This window comes from Solenopsis invicta, chromosome 13 (genome assembly GCF_016802725.1).
Source record: "Solenopsis invicta isolate M01_SB chromosome 13, UNIL_Sinv_3.0, whole genome shotgun sequence".
Classification (NCBI taxonomy): Eukaryota; Metazoa; Arthropoda; class Insecta; order Hymenoptera; family Formicidae; genus Solenopsis; species Solenopsis invicta.
Window position 1 is genome coordinate 7,555,454 of NC_052676.1, and position 25,600 is coordinate 7,581,053.

At 29.9% G+C, this 25,600-nt stretch overlaps 1 protein-coding gene and 1 long non-coding RNA gene across 3 annotated transcripts in view; one reads left to right on the forward strand and one right to left on the reverse strand.

Moving 5' to 3' along the window:
* The window catches only part of LOC120359408, a 130,896-nt gene that overhangs the window by 70,410 nt on the left and 34,886 nt on the right, over nt 1-25,600 (reverse strand). The window contains exon 2 of the long non-coding RNA XR_005576172.1: nt 16,639-16,697. This is a non-coding gene — a long non-coding RNA (uncharacterized LOC120359408). The remainder of the gene's footprint in view (nt 1-16,638; nt 16,698-25,600) is intronic.
* Nucleotides 15,380-25,600, forward strand: part of LOC105203240 (trehalase) — a 40,460-nt gene continuing 30,239 nt past the window's right edge. For both annotated transcript variants that reach the window (XM_011172015.3, XM_039456787.1), the window contains exons 1-2: nt 15,380-15,682; nt 24,092-24,208. In XM_011172015.3, coding sequence (XP_011170317.1) covers nt 15,573-15,682; nt 24,092-24,208 — 227 coding nt within the window. In that variant the 5' untranslated portion in view covers nt 15,380-15,572. The remainder of the gene's footprint in view (nt 15,683-24,091; nt 24,209-25,600) is intronic.

Genomic DNA, 25,600 nt, shown 5'->3' on the forward strand with positions numbered 1-25,600 from the left:
GGTTATGCCAAAAAATTCTTTAACTATAAGTTGTAAAAAAAAGTATGATAATGTGAAGGGATCGCGATAATCCTAAGTTAAGATTACGAACACAAACGTGTATTTTACATGTATATAAAATTTGAAGTCGATTGGTTCAATATTTTTTCGTTCAACATCTTTCAATATTGTATCAAACGACTAAAAAACATAGTTTCGAGAAAGATTTGTTTAAAATTAATAGAGTATAGGTATAAAACAAGAAATAAATTTTTAGTTTGCAATACCAGGGCCATACTCGTACAATAAATTCTTCTTTAACTCAAAATGTTTGTTTTGTTCGTTTCGTAAATTTCCAATTGACGAGCAGTACATATTTCTTTTGACGCTTCAGATACTCGCCGTTCGGATCAATAGACTGCTTGTTTCGCTAAAATTTTTTGTCTGCGGTCCTATTGTCACACCCATAGCGTTATCATTTCCAGAAGTGGATGGTAGCCTTCATCGAAAGTGCACGTGGTTAAATATTTCAAAATATTTGAGGCATAAAATGTATATTTGAGTGCGAAAAGTCCATGCTAAAAAGTTAAAACTTTCCCACGTCGGATAATAATGCGAATGCTGCGTAGTGTACTTCGATTTCCACGAAATTTTTTCTTTCATGCTCTATCAATGTGTTTGATATTTTATTTAAAATTTTTTTCTATTCATTGGGATATTTGCTAGGCAGTAGTCGAGATAACATTCAATGTTTTAAGATTTGTCCTTTTAAAATCCAACTGTTTGTTTCAAAACTAAAACATACATATATACGTGCATGTAACCGACCTGAAAAGCTATTATATGCCGGAGACCGTGTGTTGGATGCAACTACCTTTGAACGCACTGATTTCCTGTCGGTGCGCGCCGCAACCTATAAATGTGCTTGTAACTTTATTATTCTTTCATATTTCGATAAAACCTTTTAAGACTATATTCCTGACAAATATTTGAAGCGTTCAAAAAAATATTGATTTTTCTTTTTAAATTTTAGAATGATTCCTCTTAAGGAAATCCTAACGTAACTTGCTAATATTTTTATAATATTATCAAAAAATGTTTTTGATTTCACGCGCGCGCGGAATTTTAAATTCTTTTACACAATTAAAGTACACACAGAAATTAAAAGGGCAAAGAACGATTTCAATAATAAAAAGAAATTTTTCAATGATATAAATTTTTGAAAATTTAGAAAGAATTTTTTTCTTATTAGCATGTATCTGTTTTCATTTCTGTGCGTGCTTTCATTGAGTAAAAGAATTTGAAGTTCTACAATGCCAAGTCAAAAATATTTTATTCTAATAAAACATATCGATAATTTGCTAGAATTTCCTAAAATGTTAACAAAAAGATGTTTTACCCTTATAAAAAAAAAATACATGAATACAAAAAATTTATTGTTATAAAAAATGCATTGTTGAAAAAATGCAGTTCTTCAATAGCAGACTTAACTTTAACAATTCAAACTATCATATCATTGATCCGGTCGATCACCGGAACCATATCAAAGGATGAGTTTCATTTAACGCTTGTAACGTTCGCGAGCACCATTTGCTTTTTTAATATTTGGCTACATAAAACATAAAATAATTTTAAAATTATTGTTAGCATTAAACAAAACACCAAAATATGTTATTTGTTTTTTATCTTCATGTTACGGTTTTATTCATTAAAATATTTTTTGAATATTATTGTTAATAATAACCATAATATTACTGATATAATAATATTAAAAAAAGAAAGTTACATACAGATTATTAATCAAATACGTAATTTTTATTTTTTTATTCTACTGAATTCAATGATTGGTACAAAAATCGGATTTTTCCATTTAATTTTATATAAATATATTGATTTTAGCTGTTAATAAACCAGCGTAAATATCTGCATTGTTTCTACTTCATTTTTAAACAGAAAACCTATATCTAGAATAAAAATAGATTCCTAATTGATACCGTAATGTGATTTACTTATTTGGAACAAATTTGGGTGCCCCAATCGTATTCTATATTGTATTCAAGAAGCTTTCGGGAAATTTCTACGTGAGAGACGGCTCCTAAACAATTATATTATTGCACAATATTTTATATTGCACAATATTATTGATCGACTAAAAGCTACATTGAGAGATTGTGTAATAAATTGCTCAATCAAAGTTTCTTTGAAATATATTGTGCAACTTGTAACACATTGAGTCGTCTACTATTGCACACGTATTGAAATGAGATTAAATAGAGTTAATTACATATAATTTGATTACATAAAACTTTGTATAATTTTATCAAGAAAAATGTATTCTTATTATATAATAATTTTTATGAGTTAAAAGGAAAAAAAAGATAAAAATTAATAATGTCTTCAAGAATAAAGATTTTTTAATACTTCATTATCAAAACAATTATATTGTACTTTAGATTACGTTTATAATATAATAAAATAAAAATATTTTAATGAAATTTAAAATTTTTAAATATTTAGAAAAAGATTTAATTATATATAAAGAAGATCATCATTGTTTCATATGGCAATTTCTTCCCCATACAGTCGCGAAACTAATTGATTTGAACATAAGGTGTTGAGAATTTATTTCATGTTACAAATTCATCAAGTATATTATAATTTTTAAGAGAAATTTAGACTCGATGTGAGAACTCTTCAGTGATGTATTGTTTTCATCAAAAAGTTTTCATTAAAATTTTTATCAATATTTTCATCAAAAATATGCTTTTGATTTGTACTATAAAATAAACTCTCAATCTTATGTATCTAGAAAATTAGTTTTGTGATATATGTAAGAAATTATTGTGTTTATTTAGTATCATTCCGTTACAATTTTACCATCTTTTACATACATTTTTAAACTTAATTAAAACAACAATGATAAAGTGGAGATAAAGTAAAATCCATGTTTTTTAACAATTTCATTTATATGCATCTTTCAATCTGGTTTTGTTAACGACAAGTCAGTGAATTTTTTCAGTACAAACACACATTTATTTTTCCATAAAACTTTCATATCCAATATCAGGATGATCAGTTTTGTTACTGCATACGAAACAATGATTGTTAAATGGAATATATTAGTTTTAATTTAATACTAATGTTTAATACTGTTCTTTCAGTGCAATGAGATGCTAATTTATGACGCTTATTTTCAGCGGTAATAGACCACGTTATCAGAACTAAATAATGAAACTTGATTACTTTTGATGGCCGTTCCACTTAAGGATATGCTGCCTAATTTAGAAATTTAGAGAATTTGTTTTCATTACTGTTCGTTTTAGCTTGCTGAATAGTCAAATGTTGATTAATTCTTGCCGTAGGTATTTGATCAAACGCAATCGATACGTTTCGTAATTTCAATGACAATTAGGATAAGGTCAAAAGTCATTAAACTCGTAATAAAAATTAAGTCGCACAGCTCGATTTAAAGTTACATTGATAATTATATTGATAGTATTTAACTGTGAAGAGGGGGCGTCGGTGATTATTGTACAATAATTACACAATGATTGTACAGTAATATTGATCTAGCAGTTTAAGGTAAAACATCGGTGTTTCTTTATCGAAATTGTATGTAAATGATACGTCCCGTTACTTCGACGCAGCAACGTCTTACATGACTATGCGAATAGGCTTCGCATCTCTGAAAGCTTTTAAGCAAATATATTCGGAGAGCTTGCGGGAGCATTAACGGTGATTAGTGGCCAATATCCAACGTGTCCTAAATTTCACCGATATCATGGAGGAAGCACTGCGCCTCAATATCTCTCTAGAGCACGTTATCGTGCCTCTATTTTGCGATACGGTGGCGTCTTTCGACGTTCAATCTTATTTATTATCTCAGACTCTCGATCATTTTCCTAAGATGATATCTTGACGTGGAGAAAAAAAAAGAAAGGACAAGAATTTGTTTCGCGCACAATGCTTTAAATATTCAACATGCGTGTTTTCATATCCATTTAGTGTATTTATTTATGAAAGTACGTTGAAAGCTGCAGTGAAAATGCGAAATTAGAAGCTGTCAGAACGGTTAAAAACAGCAAAAACGATTTGCACTTTTGACTTTTTTACATCGCAAAATACGTACGTGACTATTGATGTAATGATAGATTTTCTGTCAGGTTTCATAAGCCCGTTTTATCTAACAGTAAAAATCGTAATTGGAGAGAAGAGAGCATAAGAGAATCAGTTGTTTTTAATTAACAAAAAATAAACCTTTATGTATTTTTCTCTTTAAAACAAATGCCATACTTTTGACGAATTATTTGACGGACATAATTAACTGCGAAGAATTTTTTTGCAAACAACTTTTTCGTCGTGCTTTATAAACTCGTTTTATCTAACGATAAAATCTTAATTGGAGAAAAGGTAGGATAAGAGAATCGGTTTTCTCTATTTACCGAAAGAATTAAACTTCCCCATACCTTTCTCTAAAGAAATTCCATATACGGGGTGCTCGTTAAGTGCTTTAAAAGGTTTCAGGGAGTAATTTCTCACGCTAATTAAAACCAAAAACTTTTACATGACTATACAGAGATTTAAAGTTCGGAGAAAATTTGTTTCTTCCGAAAATTTCAAAAATTACTCGGATTATTTTCATGTTTTTCAAACATGCACAAAGTTTCATTAAGATCCGAGCGGTTGCCGAAATATTTGGAAAAGGGAAATTTTTCAATCAACTTTGGCACCTTGTATCTTTGAAACTAACTAATATTTCGAACACGGTTATATGAAGCTTTCGTATTGAATTAGTATAAGGAATCACTCTTTTTCGCGTACTTCACGAGTACCATGTACGTATATTAAAAAATATTTGACAAACATGACTGACTGCGAAGAATTTGTTACAAGTATTTTTTTTTTGCAAAATACTTTATCGAATATGGGTCAGTTCACGGAAAACTTTTCCGTTTCTTGGAGATGTTATAACACGCTATGATAACAACTACGCTGGTAGTGTGATAACTTGGCTCTTGCATATCGTAATACAAATAAGTTGTAGTGTAGTAATCCATATTCAGTTTCGGTCTAGTTGTGGACAAGATACGCAACCAAGATACGTTGTTATTTTAATACGTTTTAGAATTATAAAGTGAACGAATTGAATAAACAAATGGCAATCACTTGAACGGATGAATAGACGCTAATGAATAAAGAAGAAGAAAGATAAGTAAGAAAGAGTTGAGCACTTAAGTTATTTTTGTTCCATTTACCTTTTGCACTGATTTATACACAAATTAATGTTGAACATTAGAGTTTCATGATTCAACTGTTTATTATTACAATAACCTTCCACCAATAACAATTAATTTATTATACGCTATTTTGCAACATGCTGCAATTTAGACCGCGGATAAATCTAAATCGCACACACACACATATGGATTTCCTACATCAAAATCCTCTACGTCCTTTCTTGAAAATATTCAATTTACAAATTCAAATAATTAAAAATATAAGAAATCATTAATTAATATCTATTTTATATTAATAATTTATCGAAAAAATTAAAATATTTAATAGGTAATAAATGATAATGATAAAAAGGTAAGAGAACGTCAAAGTAAATTAGCTTGAATTAATTTTTGCAATTAACATATTTTTAATTACATCAATTATTAGCTTCACTGTTGTCACTCATCAGTCTCATCACATTAATATTATTTATTATAATAAAATTTGTAAGATTTAGAGAATACTGATGCATTTTTCCAAAATATCAATTTAATCTTTATAATAATTGCAAATTTGTGTTGAATGTAAAATATTCTGCAAAATTGGATATAAAAATTCAATATAAAATTGTATAATCACATTATTATCAGCTACAGTGAATTCACCAAAAATTAACATTAGTAATTTTTTGTCAGATACTATTAGCACTCACAGAACAATGTAATCTGTCACTCATTTCTCATCAATATTTCACATTTCTATCACTAAACGTTGTTTGTGTTAAGTAAAAATATGAAACATTGATGCGACACAATTAGCCGATTGACAACACATTCAGAAGCTCTTCTTTAAAATCCAATGGAGACATTTTGACAAACGCAAGACGCGCAAAGAGTAAGAATAAAATTGCTCGTTTCGATGCTGAAGAGACTAAAATATTGTTTAACCATCCGGCGGATATCGAGTCGACTCAGACCCAATTTCTACCGAATATCAACCGTCAAAGCGTGACTCTCGCCGTTTGTTTTGTCGCCCTCATTTCTCTCCCCCCCGACCGGCATTTTAGGCAGTAAGGTAGGGTGAAAGGGATGAAACAAACGACGATTGACGCTTTGACGGTTGGCATTCAACAGAGATGGGTCCCAATGGACTTGATATCCGCCGGGCAAGGATCAATTTATTTCTCTATACATGTTATAGATATAATGTGCATCGGGACGGAGAACGGCATTACACGTGGCGCGTAAAATGTAGCGTAATATGATGAGCGATAGAGAATAAAGTTCGTCCTTCTTCTCTTCCGCTTTCTTTTCCTTTGAACCATTTCGTATTTTACGCTATATGCACACACACTATTCTCAATGCTGCACATCACTACCACAGCTTCGCAATCAAAAACGTAGACACCGTCCACTCCTAACAATAAACGGATTCTTTAAACATTCCTTTCCAGAAGTTTAATACTAGCAGAATTAATTTGACTTGTGATAAATTATATGTGATTATAGTAACGCAATTGTTGCGCGTCTGCCTTCTGTGCCGAAATCTACGTTCAAATCCACCTAGGCCATACGGATGTTTAATTGATCACCAGCTCTCTGATCACCAGCTCTCGCGGAAGGCAACGCCAAACTACCGAGAGTACCTTTGCAAAGGCAGTCACACATGGATCATGCTTGACAGCATGCATCAGGTGAAAACCACAATCTTCATGAAGAACCAACTTGAAAGAGAGTAATTAATTACTTTTGCGTATCAAGTGAGTATTGTAGTTTCGAGGACTATTTTAAAGATAATTTTAATAAATTTTTACTGTGAATTGAAAATATTGTGGATATTGGCGTTATATATGTGTATATTTTTTAACTTTATGAAAACTTAACTTTTAGTATTAATTTCTTATTATTAATAATAAGGAAATTGTAAATTACACACAGTATTTATAAATATCTTTATATTATATTAATATGTTATAAAGATATTTATAAATACTGTGTGCAATTTACAAAAACTGTTCCAGGGATTACATCTCTTGTGCTGCTCTTAAACCAATAGAGGTTTATGTTAATCTTCAAATGTAGTTATCATTAGAACTAGAAAAAATTATTTATCACAACGTTGGACAAAAAGGCGATCAATTAAAATAAAGAACAAACCATATACACAAGTATTACAAATATTTTGATTGAAAACGGAAGTCGATAATTTCTGGTTCAATAATTTCTGAGAAAAAGCCTGGGATAAAGTTGAATGGAATATGAATTCAAGAAAAATACATTCAAAGTTTTACAAATCATCGTTCGGTCTGCACGTCGTTCTTTAACATAACGGCAAACTGTTCGAATTTTATTAAACCATTTAATAGGCTAACTTTTAACAGTATAAAGATTGAAAAACTGATTTTAAAAAATCCATTGTTTTAATCCGGCAAATTATAATACTCCCTTAATTAACCTTCTAACCGTGTTCGAGTCTACTTCCATCCGAATGCTTTTAAAAAGTTCTCTTCGATTAGAGTATTGTTCATAAAAGGTTTAAGTTTTGTGATTTTTCTGAATGCCTACGATATTTTGATTTTAGTGTGAATAGAGTAACTCAAACATGCAAAAATGTAACAATACTCTAATACCACGAGAATTCCCCAAAAACATTCGGGTTGAAAAAATCCAAACACGATTAGAAGGTTTACAAACACTAATATTGCTCTTTGATAAATAAAAGTTGCCAAATACGTATTTGTTACTTAAATACTAATCTTTCCTGAATATTTTTTTATATTTATTAAATGTAAAGTATTAAGTGACGAAAATATAAAATAAATAAGAAATGAATAATATAATAAATAAGATATTTGTCAGCTTCCATCTAATTTTGTGTGTTAACATTAACACTTAAAAAAATCAGATCCAATGTTGTTAATTTTTGCTCTACACGTGTATAACTCATAATAATGTAATCCTGCAATTTTAGACTGATTTTTTTATATTGTCATAAAAGAAAATTTATTGTAGAATGTCTTACATTTATAGTTTAATGTATTTATCAATTATTGAGGAGAAGATGATAGGGTAAACTCGGATAAGATAGCCATAATTTTTTAAAATGCAAAAAACGCATTTTTTGGTTGTTTTTTAATAATGTTTGACATATCGCTGAATCTTAAAATTAATAATACTATAGAATTTAAAGAGAAAACACTTATTAGAAATCAATATTAACAAAATATTGTAACATATGCATTGTCCATCTTATCAAAATTTTAAGGAATAGGTGGCCATATTATTATGGAACAGTTGGCTATACACGTTTCATATTAAAAATGAATGTAATATTTTCCAAAGTGATAAATAAAACTTACAATTTTCTATGCTTAGTATAAACACGTATTTAATTATGTGTGACTTAGTTATAATTATAATATTGCAATAGTAACATGAAAATTTTAAAATTTAATATTGCAATAATAACATAACAATTATAATTCTTTTAAAGTAAGAAAAAGAAAACAGCTTTCTATAGTTTAAAAAAAAACAATGTATGAAAAAACAAAGTGAGCCATCTTGGCCGAATTGTAAGAAAAAGATGATCATAGTGCATTTAAATAAATAGTGAAAATAAAAGCACAAATTATAAGTCATGTTACAATTTAGGTTCCTTTATTATATACGTAACGTTGATTATGATAGCTTAACAGTAATTTAATCGACGTTATAGCAGCTTTTAGAGGACACATGCAAAACTTTGCAGGTAGTCAAAAGTAAAAGTATTATATAATATTCAGAATAAGATTGTTTTGAATAGTGTATGCATACAAAATACTGTAAATATTGATTATCTTTCAGAATGACTATAAAAATGCACTATTTAACAATTACTGGAAAAATTACAGACTATGGCTATCTTTTCCGTATGGATATAATACCCTAATTTACTCTATGACCTTGGTATAATGAATACTCATTACAGATATCTTTGATATTAAATAACGTATTGTAATAATTACTTAAGGAACGTACTGGAAAATAATTAGTTGAAGAAGGAAAAGTAATAGAAATATTTATTCATATAATGTATCTATAGAAATGCTACTTGAAATAAGCATTCTACGTAATAAAAAAAAACTATTTATTTTATGTATATATTTACTTAAAATAAGGTACTTATTTTACATTTTGATGTGTTATGATAAATAAGTTTTCTGTACTTTCTACTGTTTATTTATAATTTTGTATTTCTTAATACAAAATAAGAAATTAATAAATAATAGAAAAAACTTATTCATCTATAACATGTCAAAATATAAAATAAGTATCGTATTTGAAGTAAATGTATAACTAAATGTTAAGTACTATTTACTTTTATTATATTTATTATACAAAATAATTATTTTAAAATACCTGTTTCAAGTAGTATTTTTATAGATACATTTTTAAAAAATATTCTAATTTATCAAATTTTTATTATATTATAATGAATTTTATTATATTATAATAAATAATATTAATATAGAACTAAAAAGTGACAACAGTAACACTAATAATTAATAGTAAACGTATTTCAATTTCCGCTAGTTTCATTTTGACGTCATATTACATTTTCATCTGTATTATTTATTAATTATTAAATATTTAATACTTTTTTATAATGTATTATTAATGTTAATAATAAAATAAGTATTAATTAATAAATTCTTATAATTTTAATTTTTTGAATTCATGAATTCCATATTTCAAATACGATTCAAGAGATCCACAGATATGACTCAGACTGGTCGTTTTAATCATATTTGTGGATCTCTTGAATCGTATCACCTGTGAAATAAAAAATTTATGAATTTAAATAATTAAAATAATGCAAATTCATTAATTTACTTCATTAATAATTTTAATAATAATTAATTGAAATCGTACCTTTCGCAATATGTTGCAAAAAGACTTACATTAAATTGATTTATTAATGGTTAAAAAGTTATTTTGGTAATATGTCTCTAAAATACAACTTTCAACGTTTATTTGATACGATTCTGTAATAAATAAAAAATATAATAAAAAATGACTCAAGTGGTATGCATTCTCTTCCCTCCTCGAAACAAATAATCAATCACTGGCCAATTGAATACTGTCAGTAGTAAATTTCTATAAAGTACGCAGAAGAATCAAATAATTTATTGATGCACGAGGTATATAATTCCACATATGTTCAGGCTAGAAAATATTTATTGACTAATTTTTGTAGCAAAGGATTTGCGTGCGAGCATTATCTGTATCGCGACGCGTCACTCAACAAGAAAGAGTGCGTGGCGATATACACTCGTTACAGGATGTGCGATATGCGTGCGTAGTACGCATGTGTGTTGACCGTACGTAGTAGGAACTCGTGAAGATAACGTTCGCATTGAATCACCGTATCTGTGAGTTTCGCATTTTCGCAAACAGGTTATCGCATATAATTATTTAACACTACACCTTTATCGGTTGCCCGGGATTTATGAAACTTCGGCTTGGCAGCTACTAATTAAGCCGCATTTGCACTTTGTTTTTTTCGTGACAAATTTCTTGCGTGTTCAAAGGATAATGCGTGATAAACCTTGCGTGATAACGTCTACAACCACAGTCAAAAAACGTTGTACATGTTTCATTACATGATACGCTGTGGGAGAGTGGTGATAAAAAAAAACTTATCAAAACTTTTCATAAATCTGAAAAAAACATCTGCAAAAGTTTTAGTACATAAAATCTGATCTACATGTAAAATAATGCTTAAAAAGTAAAATGAAGAATTATTAAAACATTGAGAATTCGACCAACTTTGGCCCACTTGTATGTATACTGTAATGACAAAGCTTTTGCCGCCTCTTGAAATAAGAACAACAGCGATGTTAACCTACACAAGTTTGATATTGTCAAAGAAAGTTGGACAAAACAACAACTAAAAACACTATACTTCATTATAAAGTTGCCGACAAACGCGGATATACGGCAGATTATTATGCTGCAATGTGTCCTATATTTTTTTCCGCGTTAGTATACAGAAATATGTCATAATACGACGAAAAAGAAAATCATAATCCTCACGCGAGAAGAACTACATCCAATTAACTTTTTCATTCATCCGCTCTCCAGCCTCTCGATCTCGTTGGTTTTCCTCGATATATGAGTGTATTCCCAAGAGCGCAGACGGCCCTATCGAGTTTCTCTCTCTCTCTTCATATACCGTTGTATTTCAATAATATATGTACCCTATATCACAGAATATCCTTTCCAAATTAAAGATTTGACCCTATTCAAATCGAAAACATTTAACGTTTCTTCCCTTCTTTTCATAAAAGAAAAAAAAATTTATCTTTAAATATGAAACGTTTTTTACATAAAAAGTAAATGATAAAATAAAAAATACAATAAACATATATATATATATATATGGTAATCAAATATTGTACAATCTAATTAAAATCGCTACATATTTATGTGTAAATATAATTATTACATATAAAGAAATAATTTAATCTATAAATTATAACTTTTTAATTAAAATAAGATTAAGACTGTTTTACTGTTTATTGTTAAGATTAATTACATTTAATTACAAGACAAAATTGATTTCCTTAAAATTCTTTTAAGAAAATTCGGCTGTAATGCTTTTAAATTATTAAAATTTATATTGAGAGAAAAAGATCTTAATATAAAAAAATAAATTTATTTAATAGGTTTTAATAGCGTATTTACTTGCAGTCAAGTTAAAAATTTCTTAATTAAAAGATTTGTGTAAATAAAGTAAAGAAATAATTTTAATCAAATTTTAATCATATTTTTCTTGCAGTTTTAAGAAACATTTACTGTTAGATTGTTTTCATATTCAAGATGATCAGATTCTTTATTGAAGAAAACAATTTAATTAAGTTTGATAATATTATTGAATTACTTGTAAAATCATTATTTAAATGTAAAGAATGCAATAATATAAAATTATATACTCCAGGTAATATGTTTGTGTACTTAAGAGTAAATACTTTTACTTAAATAAAAGAAACAACTGCTTGCATCAAAATATATAGTTTTATGAATATGTATTTTCTTCATTAAAACAAATTGTTCTCTCAGTGTATTTATTGTTTATTTTGGAATTAATTATAAGTCAAAATTCAAAATTGTTACAGAAATCCAGTTCATTATTAACCATATATTTACAAAAGCATAATATATTCATAAAACTAACAGTGTGTAATTAATTCGACGTCAAATAATGAACACGGGTATTGAATATAAATTATGTCGAAACTTTAAATGAACAATATTACACATACGCTATAAAAGAAAATTATCTTTGTAATCATTTTATCTCACAATCAGATATGATAAGAATAACTTAAGCAAGCAATTTTTATCATAAAAACATATGTTGAATTAAGTCACTTTTACAATCTCGTACCTGAAATCTCTTTTTAGAGATTTCAAGTATTAAAATCTTTTATAAAATACATTTGTTATAAAATTTATAAAAACGATTTACAAATTCCTTTCTAAATACAATAAAAAAACAATTATAATTAAATATTGTAAACGTTTAAAATAAAATTCAAGATAACAAATGTACACTGCTCTTAACATTTAAACAGCTCTTGTTATAACAGCTCTTCAAAATTTTTCCGTTTTGCGTAAAATATCTTATCTTTATTAATACTTAAAGATGTTTTACACTAGAGTTCTCCTTGAGAAATAAGCATAATTGAATACACGCTCTTGACATTTTATTAAATTTTATATTGAATATCGCGCATTGTAATTCAAAATTCTCGGTTCCGCGGGATTTGCTCGATCCTCTCGATTGAAAAGGTAACATTAAAGAAAAAATATTTAATCCTATTATTATTAGCCGAGATTGTTAATACTGACCCACGCACATACCAGCATTAAATTTATATTTTTTTAAATAAAACTAAAAATAAAATTTTTCACATAAATACAAATTGTGAAGTCAAACATAAGAATGGCAAGCTCATGTCAATCACAGCGATTATTAATGCTAAATAATAACTTTTAACTTTTAAAAACTCTATTCGAACTACGTGCCGCATATTCGTCCGATTTGAAACCGAAATACGTAATGTTAATGCTTCAGAAGCACGTATAGAATTTGCACTTCCCTCAAAAACTGCAAATGATTTTATTGCAAGAAAAATCCTCAGTTAAAATTCGAACCTGGAATCTCCCTACATTCCGTGCAGGTGTTTTACCAATTCATCTACCGAGGCAAACTATAAAGTGTCTTCTATTAAATTAATAATGTAGCATTTTTTATAATATCGTATCAAATTTTGCAATAATTAGATTTTTAGTAACATAAGCAAAAATAAACGTAGGACAAAATGAGTTCTAAAACTGACATAGTAGACATAGTAATGCTACATTTTTCTTTTTCCATTTCTTCCACATGAGACATTTATACGAAATACAAGTAATTCAATATGAGAATTCCTAGAAGCCCTTGACAGTTTAATGTGAAACGTTTTCTGCCGATTTGTACAAATATCTTATACTGTTTCACAAAATACAACATATGTACATAATACAAAGATTAGATTAGGTTACTGGCTTAATAGATAGATTACGCTGCACTTCCATTTTTTATGTTTAAAATCACATTATTAAAAATAGAAAAGAAAAAAATATAAGTGAAACAATTTTATGACGTTATAAACGTGCAAAATAATCTGATATTATCAATCATATACTCACTGTTGTTTAAACTACGCAATTTGCAAAAGAAAAACGTGCAAGTTTTATTCTCCCATTTGATAAAATCGTTTTCAGGAAATATTTTATAAAAATAAATCATATTTAATTTTTTTTTCTTTAATTATCAAATCGGAATTTCCGCGTTTTTATCAGTTAATATAATGGAATGTTTATTTTCTGACCTCGACAGATACATTGTGCAAATATTTCACCGTAATGATATCATGAACTAATAAAACTTTAGCAATAATTTTGTTAAAATGATACGTCATAACGCAGCAATTTCGTTGGAATAAAATATTTGTCACAAATTAGATAAATCCAAAAATTCGAGATATAAATATAAAAATCTTTTCATTCTTTATTTAAAATCTTACCATGCTGAATATATAATTTCGTGTTGCAATATTTCTTCATTATAATTTAAATTGTATACTTTTATAATCGTGTACCTGGATTAATCATATTTATAAATGTTTTACACGACTAAAATGTTTTGCTCAATTATAGAACAATTTTTTACCAAATTTAATTCTACAAGCACCCTTAAAATAATCCACTATAGTTTTGCCAAAATTCTACTTCAAAATTAATTATGCAGTTATCAATATTTTCATGTCTCTTTTTGTAAATATATATATACATATTTGTAGATTACAATTTAATAAATGTTATCCTATTAGGGTATCGCTTTAAGAGATCTATGTTATATTTGGCGAAGTTTCTTTATCATTATAGAAGTAATAACTGAAAGAATAAAACATCTAACTCAATAAACGTAAAGTTATATAACTGTTAGTTATAATTTCTTATTCAACAATATAATTGTCATATAACAGTTACATTGTTCAGTGGAAAATTATAACTGTTAATTCTTCATTCAATAATGTAACTGTTATATGACATACTCGTTATATAATAATTATATTGTTGAGTAGAAAATTATAACTAATAATTATATAATAACTGTATTATTATAATAGTTACATAAGTGTAACTTGATGTTTGCGGGGATAATTGTTTTAATATTCAATTACAATCACAAAACCAGATACTTTTCTCTCAATGAAGCCTATCGAGAGGAATTCGTATCAGAGAGGACTACATACACACACCTCGGATCTTATACGTGCCACCTTCGCCACAACACTTTTAAATAATCACATATTATCTTAACAGCAATCACTCCGCTTTCTTTCCTTGATCTACATTATTTCCTATCTATCGCTCTTGTTCCGGAGCTTATCTTCCGCCGGATAAACGGCAAAGCGGCCCGGTGGCGCGTGCTCTTCTTCCCGAAATTTGCATAGTGCGAGCGATGCGCGTAATCAACGACCATCCGACCGGGGGGGAAGTCACCCACACGCCTTCACCGAACGGCGCGTTATCGGCGAACTCGTGCGCACACGCGGCGCAGATATAACCGATCAGCAAGAAGGCGCTCGAGTTATAGCGCTCGAGATACTTCCCGGGGGCAGGAACTCGGCCGATTTTTCTCAGCCGGCGCAGATCGCACGCGCGTGAACGCCTTCGTTCGATCGAACGACTTTCACACGATCGGACGAATCCCGCTCGTCGCGGCACGCGATCGACGAGTGTTACACGCGCGTTTCGGATATTCGTCGATCACACGGCGGCACCATGACTGTCGCGGTTTTCGTGATCACCCTTGTGATCGCCCTGAGCGACTCGGTGTCGATAGCGCGTGTCATCCGCGCCACCTCGTCCGGCCCGGAGGATCTCTGTGATAGGTGAGTGAAAGAGCGTATCGTCGACGTATTTCGCCCCCGCACGTGAAACAGGACTGAAGAATCTATTACCTCTCCGTCTGGTCCCGTCTCACATAAATTTGACTGAGTCTTCGTTATTTGCTTTATCGATCGTTTGCTCAATCGATCGCTTCCGGGAACGTGTTGATTTTTCAAAAATGGAACGTTACACTTTTGGCACTCGCTTTTTTAGTGTTTCCCCTACCCCTTCCCATTTCGTTTCTCAGGAGTTCATGTAAAAGGGATTTTTATTTCTCCTCCTATCACAAACGTTTTACGTTTATCTTTTAGTGTCTTTTTTTATCTCTTTCACCAGAGGGTTTTTGAAAACATTTGGACAGAAAGCAGGAATACGAATTCCTCATAAATAAGAATGAGCATTTACAAGATGTAATGCTAATGATATTTGAAGATGCACAGAAAAGAATTAGTGTCAATTTCGTAATTATCGCATTTTGAGATGTGAACGAGAATATAGAATCTTCCCTTTATGAGTTTGTTAATCTTAAGTTTCAGCAAAGTGTCCCCTCCCCCCCCATTATAATAGTCATTTAATTCTTGCTTTGAAGATATTAGGCCTGTTCTTTTTAGCTAAACTAGCTGCACTAGTTCAGAGTTTATCTTTCTTCTTTTAACGTGAAGGGAAAAAGATAAACTGTGAACTAGTGCAGTCAGTTCAGCTAAAAAGAACAGACCTATTGTTATTTCTCGTCCGATATATGTTTCTTCTCGACTCGTAAAAATTACTATTGAATAAAAATTAATATATTCTTCTTGATAAAATTACAAAATTAAAAAAAAATAAAACAAATTGATAATGCTCAAGACGCTCGTGTGAATACAATTTAAAATCACAAACAAGTAATGGGGTCAAGAGTCCGTGTTATATGCAAGGGTCAATAAACAAAAACATTACTAATTAAATATAATAAACGAACCTTTCGACGTTTCAACCTTTAATTAATGGTCTTCTTCAGTGTACAACAAATCTCAAAACCTGTAACAAAATGTAATAATGTTTGTAATGTTGTAAACAAAATTCTTTCATTTGAACAAGTTACATTTATTTAAAGTCATGAAATTCATTAAAAATTTTTTTATTTTTATGTATGAGACAACGATTGTTAAACTGAATTAGTTGTGCTTAAAAAATTTTAAATTACTAAATAAAGATAAGATAAATTGTATGTAAATGTATACTAGATAAAATAAAAATTTAAATTTATTAATCTAGATAAAATGTAGTTGTAGATAATATTTAAATAATATTGCTATCAAACAAAATTTAGGATATTGAAAAAATATTTTTATTTCTACAATATTTTTATTGCTAAATCTTTATTTTTTAAAAACACAAGTTCTCCAAATAATTTAAACAGACAAAAAAAGATTCCTTCTTTGATTTAAATCAATGCACAGATAAAAATTACACGGAGAGAAAAGTTTAGGAATATTAGCCACAAATATAATTCATTCAACTATTGTATATCTTAACCATGTTTTAACAAATGATTAGGATGTGTTTGTTTTCTTGAAATTTGAGACTAAAAACAATATATACTTGAGTCTCATTATTATTTACATTATCTTAGATAATTTAAAAAAGGTAACACTTCTTTTATCTAAGATACAGATAAAGATTATATGTCTATTATAATAATTTAATAAAAATAACATGAAGCAATTTCATTATCTAATTTATTTTGTATATAATCTAATTTTTTTTCTGTGTATAATCTCGTGTGAATAATCCAACGGTCTTCTTTTTCTTTGGTAAACCTTTTACTCGGATAGTCTTTCTTTTATCTTCAAAATTGTTTCGAAGGTATCTTGATGTTTTTTACATGATAAAGCAAATATGAATATACCCCACGAGCCACGAGCCCACGCAAAGTGATCTGGGCATTGTTGAGAAGCTTGTTATGCAGTCACTTGGAATATTTTAGCGATTCCTCGGCTATTCGGTTATTCACAGCATGTGAAACTTTCGCCATTGTCTCAAGACGACACAAACGATTGCACTCCTCATTTGGAACACTTATCGCACGCTACGGGAGATAACTTCTTGATAAATGTTTGTTTACAATTCTCCGATATGTACTTTTACCTGTTATGTACTTGTTACTTTCGTACCTTCTGCGACTTTCGACGCTATATATGTATCAAACTTACCTCTGCTACACTTCGTAATTATTTATCAAGTAGATAAGGGGATACTTAAACATTCTACGTACTTTGTTAACGATTGTTGTTGATTTAGTTATTGAATTAAGCTAGTTATTTTAAGTTGCTCGAAGATTAGTTTAAGCCGTGGAAGACTAATCAAGAAGTTACAAGTTCCATTAATTGATTAGTTTCTTCCATGACTGTACGGTAATGTAAAATTAATCATGATGTAGTAACATAAAATGTGTCGCGTATACGATGGTCTAAAATTCATTTGTTTATTCATTGCAGAAGTAAAACGTAACAAATGGAATAAATTTATTAAAATCGTATAAACTATTGTATAAGACAAGTAAAGAAAGTCCATATGTTTCCTTATATTAAAAACGGTTCTAACGAAGTTATAATAAACATGGAAAATAAATTTACATTACTTTTAATTCACAAGAAACTTAATCGTATAATATTTCTCCTAATTCTTCTATATAATTTTCCGTCTCCTGTATTTCTACTTGATTCTTCAAGCTACAGTAAAATGGCAGTATTTTAACATTTTAATATAATCTTCTAAATATGCCGTGACAGAAACGCTAATGAATACAATTAAATTATAAGTGATTTAAGAATCTTGAAGCATAGAATTTAAATTAACTTCTTATTATGAAATTAAATCTTTTTAATATTGCCATAAAATGTAATTACTTCAGAAATAACGGAATGGAAATGTACGTTCACATTTATTTTATCTTAAGAAACATATAGCATTTAAAACACACACACACAAATATGCTGCATGCGTTTTTTTCTATGTGTACTTTAACTCTATCATCTTACTTCTGTAATGATCTATCTTTCTTTCTCTCTCTTGTCACTTCTCGTGTCAAATAAAATCATTCCATAAAATTAATGAGTCACGATAACGGCTTATCTGCTAGTAACCCGATAATGTTAGCATACGTTCGCACTTTGTAGACGTGCATCACCAGCATTACTTCGTCAAACGATCGATAGAACCACGAGTGAAAGTCATTTGTTTTACTTTCTTTCGGTGAGGTCAAACTTCCCGCGTATGTTCTACCGATGGCTTATCGATAAAGTTAATGACGATATAATTTTTCATTATAGGTTTCCTTCTCCATCAACATTGATTAACTGTAAATACAATTTAACAGCTTCTTCTTGGAACAATAACTGCAATAAAGGAAGTGATGAGAGTAATAATTTTCAAATATGCCTTCTGCTGATATTTTTAGAAATAATAAAACAAACGCTTCAGAAATATATGCGTCGGCAGACGAACGGTATTCACGTCGGCGTTGACAAAATCAATCTTTCGCATTTGAAAAACAAAATTCTCCGAGAAAGGGGGAAGGTGCCAGTTTTTTTCTGGCCATGTGTCGGAACGAAATATGAAATTTTCCGATTCATGAAAGTTTCATCTACACACTCGTATATTCGGGGTTTCTTCTTTACTCTTCCGAAGAGAGAAACATCAAGCGTCCGTTAATGGTGTTTTATCTTTTGGAAAAAAAAAAAAAAAAACGTTCAAGAGAAGCGCTCGTACGCTCCGTTTGCGAGAAGTGAGAATTACGGATTTACGGATTCCAATTTCTTATATCGCAATTCCTCGAGGAGAAACTCTTGACTCCTCGATTCTTCGTATCTTTTAATCCGATAAGATCCTACGATACGCAGCCATGGATACGTCACTGTTCAATTCATTGAGAAACTGAGCACACCCGATAGTATTAAGACGTATTGATAAGATTTCCTTTAATGATTATCAACGTGAATCACATCAAGGGAATTAGGCGCGAGAGATATTAGTAACATTTTCACAAGAAATAATTGGTCACTTTGTGCAGGAAGAAGCAGTGTTTTATACTTTCGTTATTTTAAGCGATTATTGCGGACAAGATAGGAGTAAAACGCGTTTATTGAATGCATCAGTGAATAATCGATTAGAGTATTGTTAGTTGAGTCAACTTTTTTAATTAGAAATACTTTGGAAGTATCTGTAAAATGTTTATACAGAGTAGAATAAGCATTTTCTCCCCCTCCCCCCTCTTTCTCTCTCTTTGTTTATCTTTTAACAATCTAAAATGCAACAAAAAAATAGGCAGCTAACTACCTTACATCCTTTATGGAACCTCAAGTTTTAATGACCAAACTGCGCTGTTACACTCTATGAGTAAAAATAAGAAAAAAGTATTATGCAAATAAAATCTGTTGGTAAAAGCTTTATTAAAAGTTATAACAAAAAGTAAAATGTTTTGTTAGAATGAAAGAAATCCGCTATTATTATTGATGAGATTGGATAAAATCCATTTATTAATATTTTATTTAAAAAAATTGTTAGAGTTGTTTGATCGATTTGTCCATTATAATATTTATTACATTCTTTATGTTTACATTTTTTACGTTATTTTAATTATCTTTTCTTTCTGCAACTTTTTAATAAGAAATTTGTATGGATTTTTATTTATATAACATTTTTTCTTAAAAGATTGATATTTTTTCTTAATTTTATCAATAAAACATTTTGAAGTAATTCGGATTTGTGTGCATGTGTGTGTCCGTGTGTGTGGGGTGTGGGGTGAAGGGATGAGAGGGTGGATAGATGGGTAGGCGGGCGAGCGTGCGCGCACGTGTCGTGTGTTGTGTGTATGTACAAGAGAGTCAGCAAAACTTTTTACCACGTTTTTTTTATAGTCAATCAATTTATACAAAGTATACCGAAACATATAAATTTCTTCAAGAGAAGTATAATAACTATAATAAATTCAATATGTTACTTTATCCTGTTAATCCAGGTAATTACCTTTTTAAAAATCTTAAATGGCAATACATATCAAGAAGCACATTGTTTTATAGATCTTACAACTTTTTCAATAACCGTCGCTTGTTTTTTATATTTAAGAGAGTATTTGTCAAGAAGTCGCGTTTAAAAGTTTTACGTCGGTGTTTATAGTCAGTTTTTATATTTAAGACCGTCTTAAGCACTTCAAGATGTCATAAACTAATCACAGAGCCGTATTAGCATTTTAAAGCGGCCTGTAGACGATTGATAACATTGTATAATAATATTGACCGTCTAAAGGCTGCTTAATTGATTTTCCCGGAAATCTGAAATATTGGAAAGCTTTAATTATTTTATTCGCAAGAATAAATAGACGTTTCAGAAATATTATATTCATTTTTTATAGCCTAATTCCTCAATGTGATAAAGTTATTTCTGGAAAAGTTTTATATGTTACATCTTCCCTCAATTCACATTAATACCATGATTTTTCTATATTCTCCATATTAAAGTATTAAAGTTATTAAAAAAATTAATAGGTTACCAGGTACTTTTTTCTGACATTTTTTTAACATAAAAATTTTAATACAAAATATTTTATAAATCAATTTTTTTCTAACTGTAGATCATACAACTTTCGTCTGAATTTTTTCTAAATCTACTTCTCTTTTAAATTCATTTTCGTGTTGTTTCAGTTGATTAAAATGAGATACTAAGATTGTTACATATAAATACTTAAATATTATGAGAAGATTAATTGAGTTTTTAGGTTTTCACTTTTTTTTGTCTCATCTCTAAAAGGAACATTTTAAAAACCTATTAAAAACCTCAGAACTTACTTGCGTTCATATTCTGACATTTTGCTTTATTAAAAACCATTCAGTTTCGTATTGAAAGCTATTTTCTCACAATATCAAATATTAAAACGATTGTATTAAATGATAAAAGCAATCAATTTTGTTACTGTATTTCTCGTGACTCTGGTTTTTCTATCAGCTCGATAAAGTTCGAGATGAAAAATGAGGCGTGATCTTCCGTTGCACATCAGCATTTCTTCTTGGTACAAGAGCAAAAACGTTCGCCCAGTATTTTGATGATCCTCACCGGAAAACAATGAGTCATGCAATAAAAGCAACTTCGCACTTTTTGGAACGTGTAGATTTTCTTACTCGATTTTATGATAGGGTTCGTTTCGGGAAATCCGAAGTTTGCATCGCGTCGACATCGACGTTGACGTAGCTGTCGCGGAAAAATAACAAGTCTCGTTCAAGTTTTAGTTAAAGTTGTCGCCTCGCTTGAAATTGTTGAGACAGGCCCTTGGTCATCGTTAGAAAATATCGACATTCGGTATCTTAAGAGAAAACAGTTGATTGGAAAAGTTCCGTGGAGAACAGTGAGAAGGAATGTAAGTAATGCTCCGTAGAACGTTAAGTAGAGCTATCAGATAACTTTTTAGCTACAAATTGTATTACAACGCGATTTTCAATTCTGTCCCCTCCCCCCAAGCGAAAATCGGATCGAATAATATCGCTTCGGAAGTTTGTCAATTTTCAATATAACACGTCTCTCAATATACACCTTTCCGCTAAGTACATACATAAGGATTAATGTTTTAAAATATGTAGGCACACACTCTTATTTTTATCCTTGTCTGCTCGTTTGGTTTATGAAAACCTCAGTTAAACGGAAAACGTACGCTATGCTCCTTCGAAAAATGCCTCGAAGAATGTTACATATTTCGTAAAATAAAAATTAATGAATGTGAATGTTCCCCTTTATACTCTCATGCGTTCCGTTGTCCATGAGGTAATTAAATGATATGACAAAATTAAGCTTTGTAATTTGAAAATAAAAAGTAAATTCGTGCGTTCTCGTCTCGTCTTTAATTACACTTACAATTAACTCTGACATTTAATTTGCGAACGCAAAGACCATATGCGTTTGTTTAAGTATGCGGTTCGCGCGCGGATGGCAAATACAGAGCGCATGAATTCATTAAGATGTTATTTTCAACGTGGCGTACAATTCGTGCGAGAGAGAGTGAGAGAGAGCCGTAGTTGCGCGCACTGCACTTTCAGAAAGAGGCAAAATTTTATTGCTTGTTTAGTCCTTTGAGTCTAATTAATCAAAGGGCTCTGTTCCTTAACACCAAATTATCTTGTAATTATTCGCGCCGTGAAATAAATTCCCATGTACATACAGCAAGCTGACGTTATTTGTCTACAATTTAACGTCAAAATGTCATCAGAGACATTATTTTGACGTCAAAATGACGACAAATAACGTCAGCTTGCTACCTGGTTTATCAGCTTTGCGTATATAACGCATTGATTGCTTTACATTAACCTTTCCCTGCAAACCCGAGGTAATTCGCGTCAGATCGATTTATACCCATCAAAGTTTCTCAAAAACTTTTCCCATCCCTTATTCCATAAAAAAGTTTCTAAAGGGTACCTCTGTGCCGGTGGTAAAACCGGTGGCGAAGTCGTCCATTTTTTAGTGGACAACATCAAGTTGATTTCTGTGTCGAACAGGATTGCTATTTTTTCGGTGAAAGTAAAAATTTTGTAAGAATTGTAAGTAATATGTCTTCAAACTGTGTTAACGTCTGAATGTCTGTTTTCATTTGAAAATTATTGTCTTTCGAAAGAAAATTTTTAATAGTAAAAAACTTGTTAAAAAAATAGATTTGAAAAACGGATTTCGAGCGTTGAATCGTGTTACGCGAGAGGAAGACAAGTTCTTGAAGAAGACGCATTTTTGCATCAAAATATTTTTTTAAATGCTTTTTTTTTTATTTACCCGTTATTGAAAATCATTTATCTTTATGGATCCGTATAATTATACTTTTTGGAGATTTTAGAGTTTCTGTATTCTTTTTTCAAATCTTCATGCTAAACTAGAAAAGTTTAGAGTCATTATTTTTATATGCACCTATTGTATAAAAAGTTACAACCTTTTAAATTAAATAACTCTTTTATCGAAATTGCGAAATTAATTTTCGATGATTAAATTAGACTTCCTTTTAAAATAAAGTAGATGTTCGTTCCAGAAACTCGCAAGGAAGTTTATTTGAAGTGGAATTTTTTTTCAAACACTTTAAATGAAGAGTACCGAACGTGAATAATAATAAGTTCGTATGAATAGATGTCGTTTTTCACATTTGAAGGTTAATTTATACCCTTTGCGAGATGTTTTGTCCGTTTTAACAACGATAGCAACTGTTTTTCCGTTACCGCCAACTGTAACTGCGTTGACACAGTTGCATCAAATGCACTTTTACCCACCTGTCGAACGCACTGCGTCACGTACACTGTGAACACCGTTGCGTACAAACGAACGTCGAATTAACTATTTTTACCTAATTGACGATGTTTGTTAATTATAGTTTTCACTTACACGTGTCTCGCTTTATTGATTTTCAGCCAGGTTTACTGCGATGGACCGCTGTTGCATACGGTGCAGCTCGCTGGAATTTTTAACGACAGCAAAACCTTCGTGGACCTTTACCAGTTGCACAATCCGGAAGTAACCATCCAGAAGTAAGTTAACATCCGTTTTTCCAAAGACGAAAGGATCGAAACGTATAACAAACTTAATATCCTTTTATCTCTTTTAAAGAACGAGATCAGAACTGATTTATTTATACTTTTCTGTGTCATCTTTTTCGATTCGTTCAATCTACTTCCTTTGCGGATTTTATATGGCTGTACAAAACAAGTTTTCATCTTTTGAGCTTTTGAAATGCCTTACTTGTGAAGTCACTTAAGGCAGGAGTTGAAGTGATAGAATGTTGAAATAAGATAAATCACATCTCCCGAGAAGTACCAATTATCTGTTCGCGTATAAGAGATATACGTGTATATAGCTTCTGTCACAGTGCTTTTAAATAAAAAAGATGAATTTTCAGACAAATTAATAAAATTTATGAAAGCAATTTTTTAGAAGTTACAAATTAAATTTGAAAGAAATCCTTACGGAGAGAAGTTTAATTTGCTTTCGTCCGCCAGCGTCACTGCAAAATTTCAAATTTATGTAATTTAGAGTTTATAAAATTTTCCGGCAAATTTCTCTCTCATATTGTTGAATTTTATATCCTTTTGATGTAACATATTGCAATAAATGTATAGCTCTCTGCACTCATCATAGAAATTAAAGCTCTGAAAGAAACTAATAATAAATGTAAATAATCGTAAAAATAGTTTATGCATTTCAAACGTGTAAATTTACATAAATTTTGCCAGTATTTACATCTCTTTGAAATCCATTTTGTAAAATACGCAATGACCTAATAAACACTCTATGTGTGCTTACGAAATTAGACATATAAAAAAAATATATGTATATATCTTTCGTGTATATAATATACGTATGTATAAATACAATAATGTACATATAGTTTACATATATATACATATGTCATAAACGCAGATTATTTTATGAATTCTAAGTAATTCTAAATCTTTACGTACATCAAATATTTGGCATTACGATTTTCCTATTATTTAAATGACATTATTTCTAACAAAGCGGAAAGTAAACTTCCTAACAACAGAGCATTTTAGTGTGTTGACTAAATAAAGAGGGAGAAGAGCAGATTCCACCGTATATAAATGAAATTTAGCATAGTTTTCCTTTCTCTCTCTCCTTCTTCCATTAGTTTATTGTTGAAATGTCGAGAATAGTTGGAACGTCGAGAGCAATATGCAGTTTGCAGTATCATTTCAAATTCAAAATAATATTAAAATGATCTAAAAAATAAGGCAATGGAAACAAAATCGAGATAATCTCGATAATTGAAGAGAAAAGCTGCGTCAGGAATCAAATGGAAAATTTGAGCACGATATTGCAGATAATGTTTGATTTAATTTTAATAAATGAGTGTTATCACTTCATTTATACCTTTTTGTGTAAAAAGCCTATCTCTCTCTCTC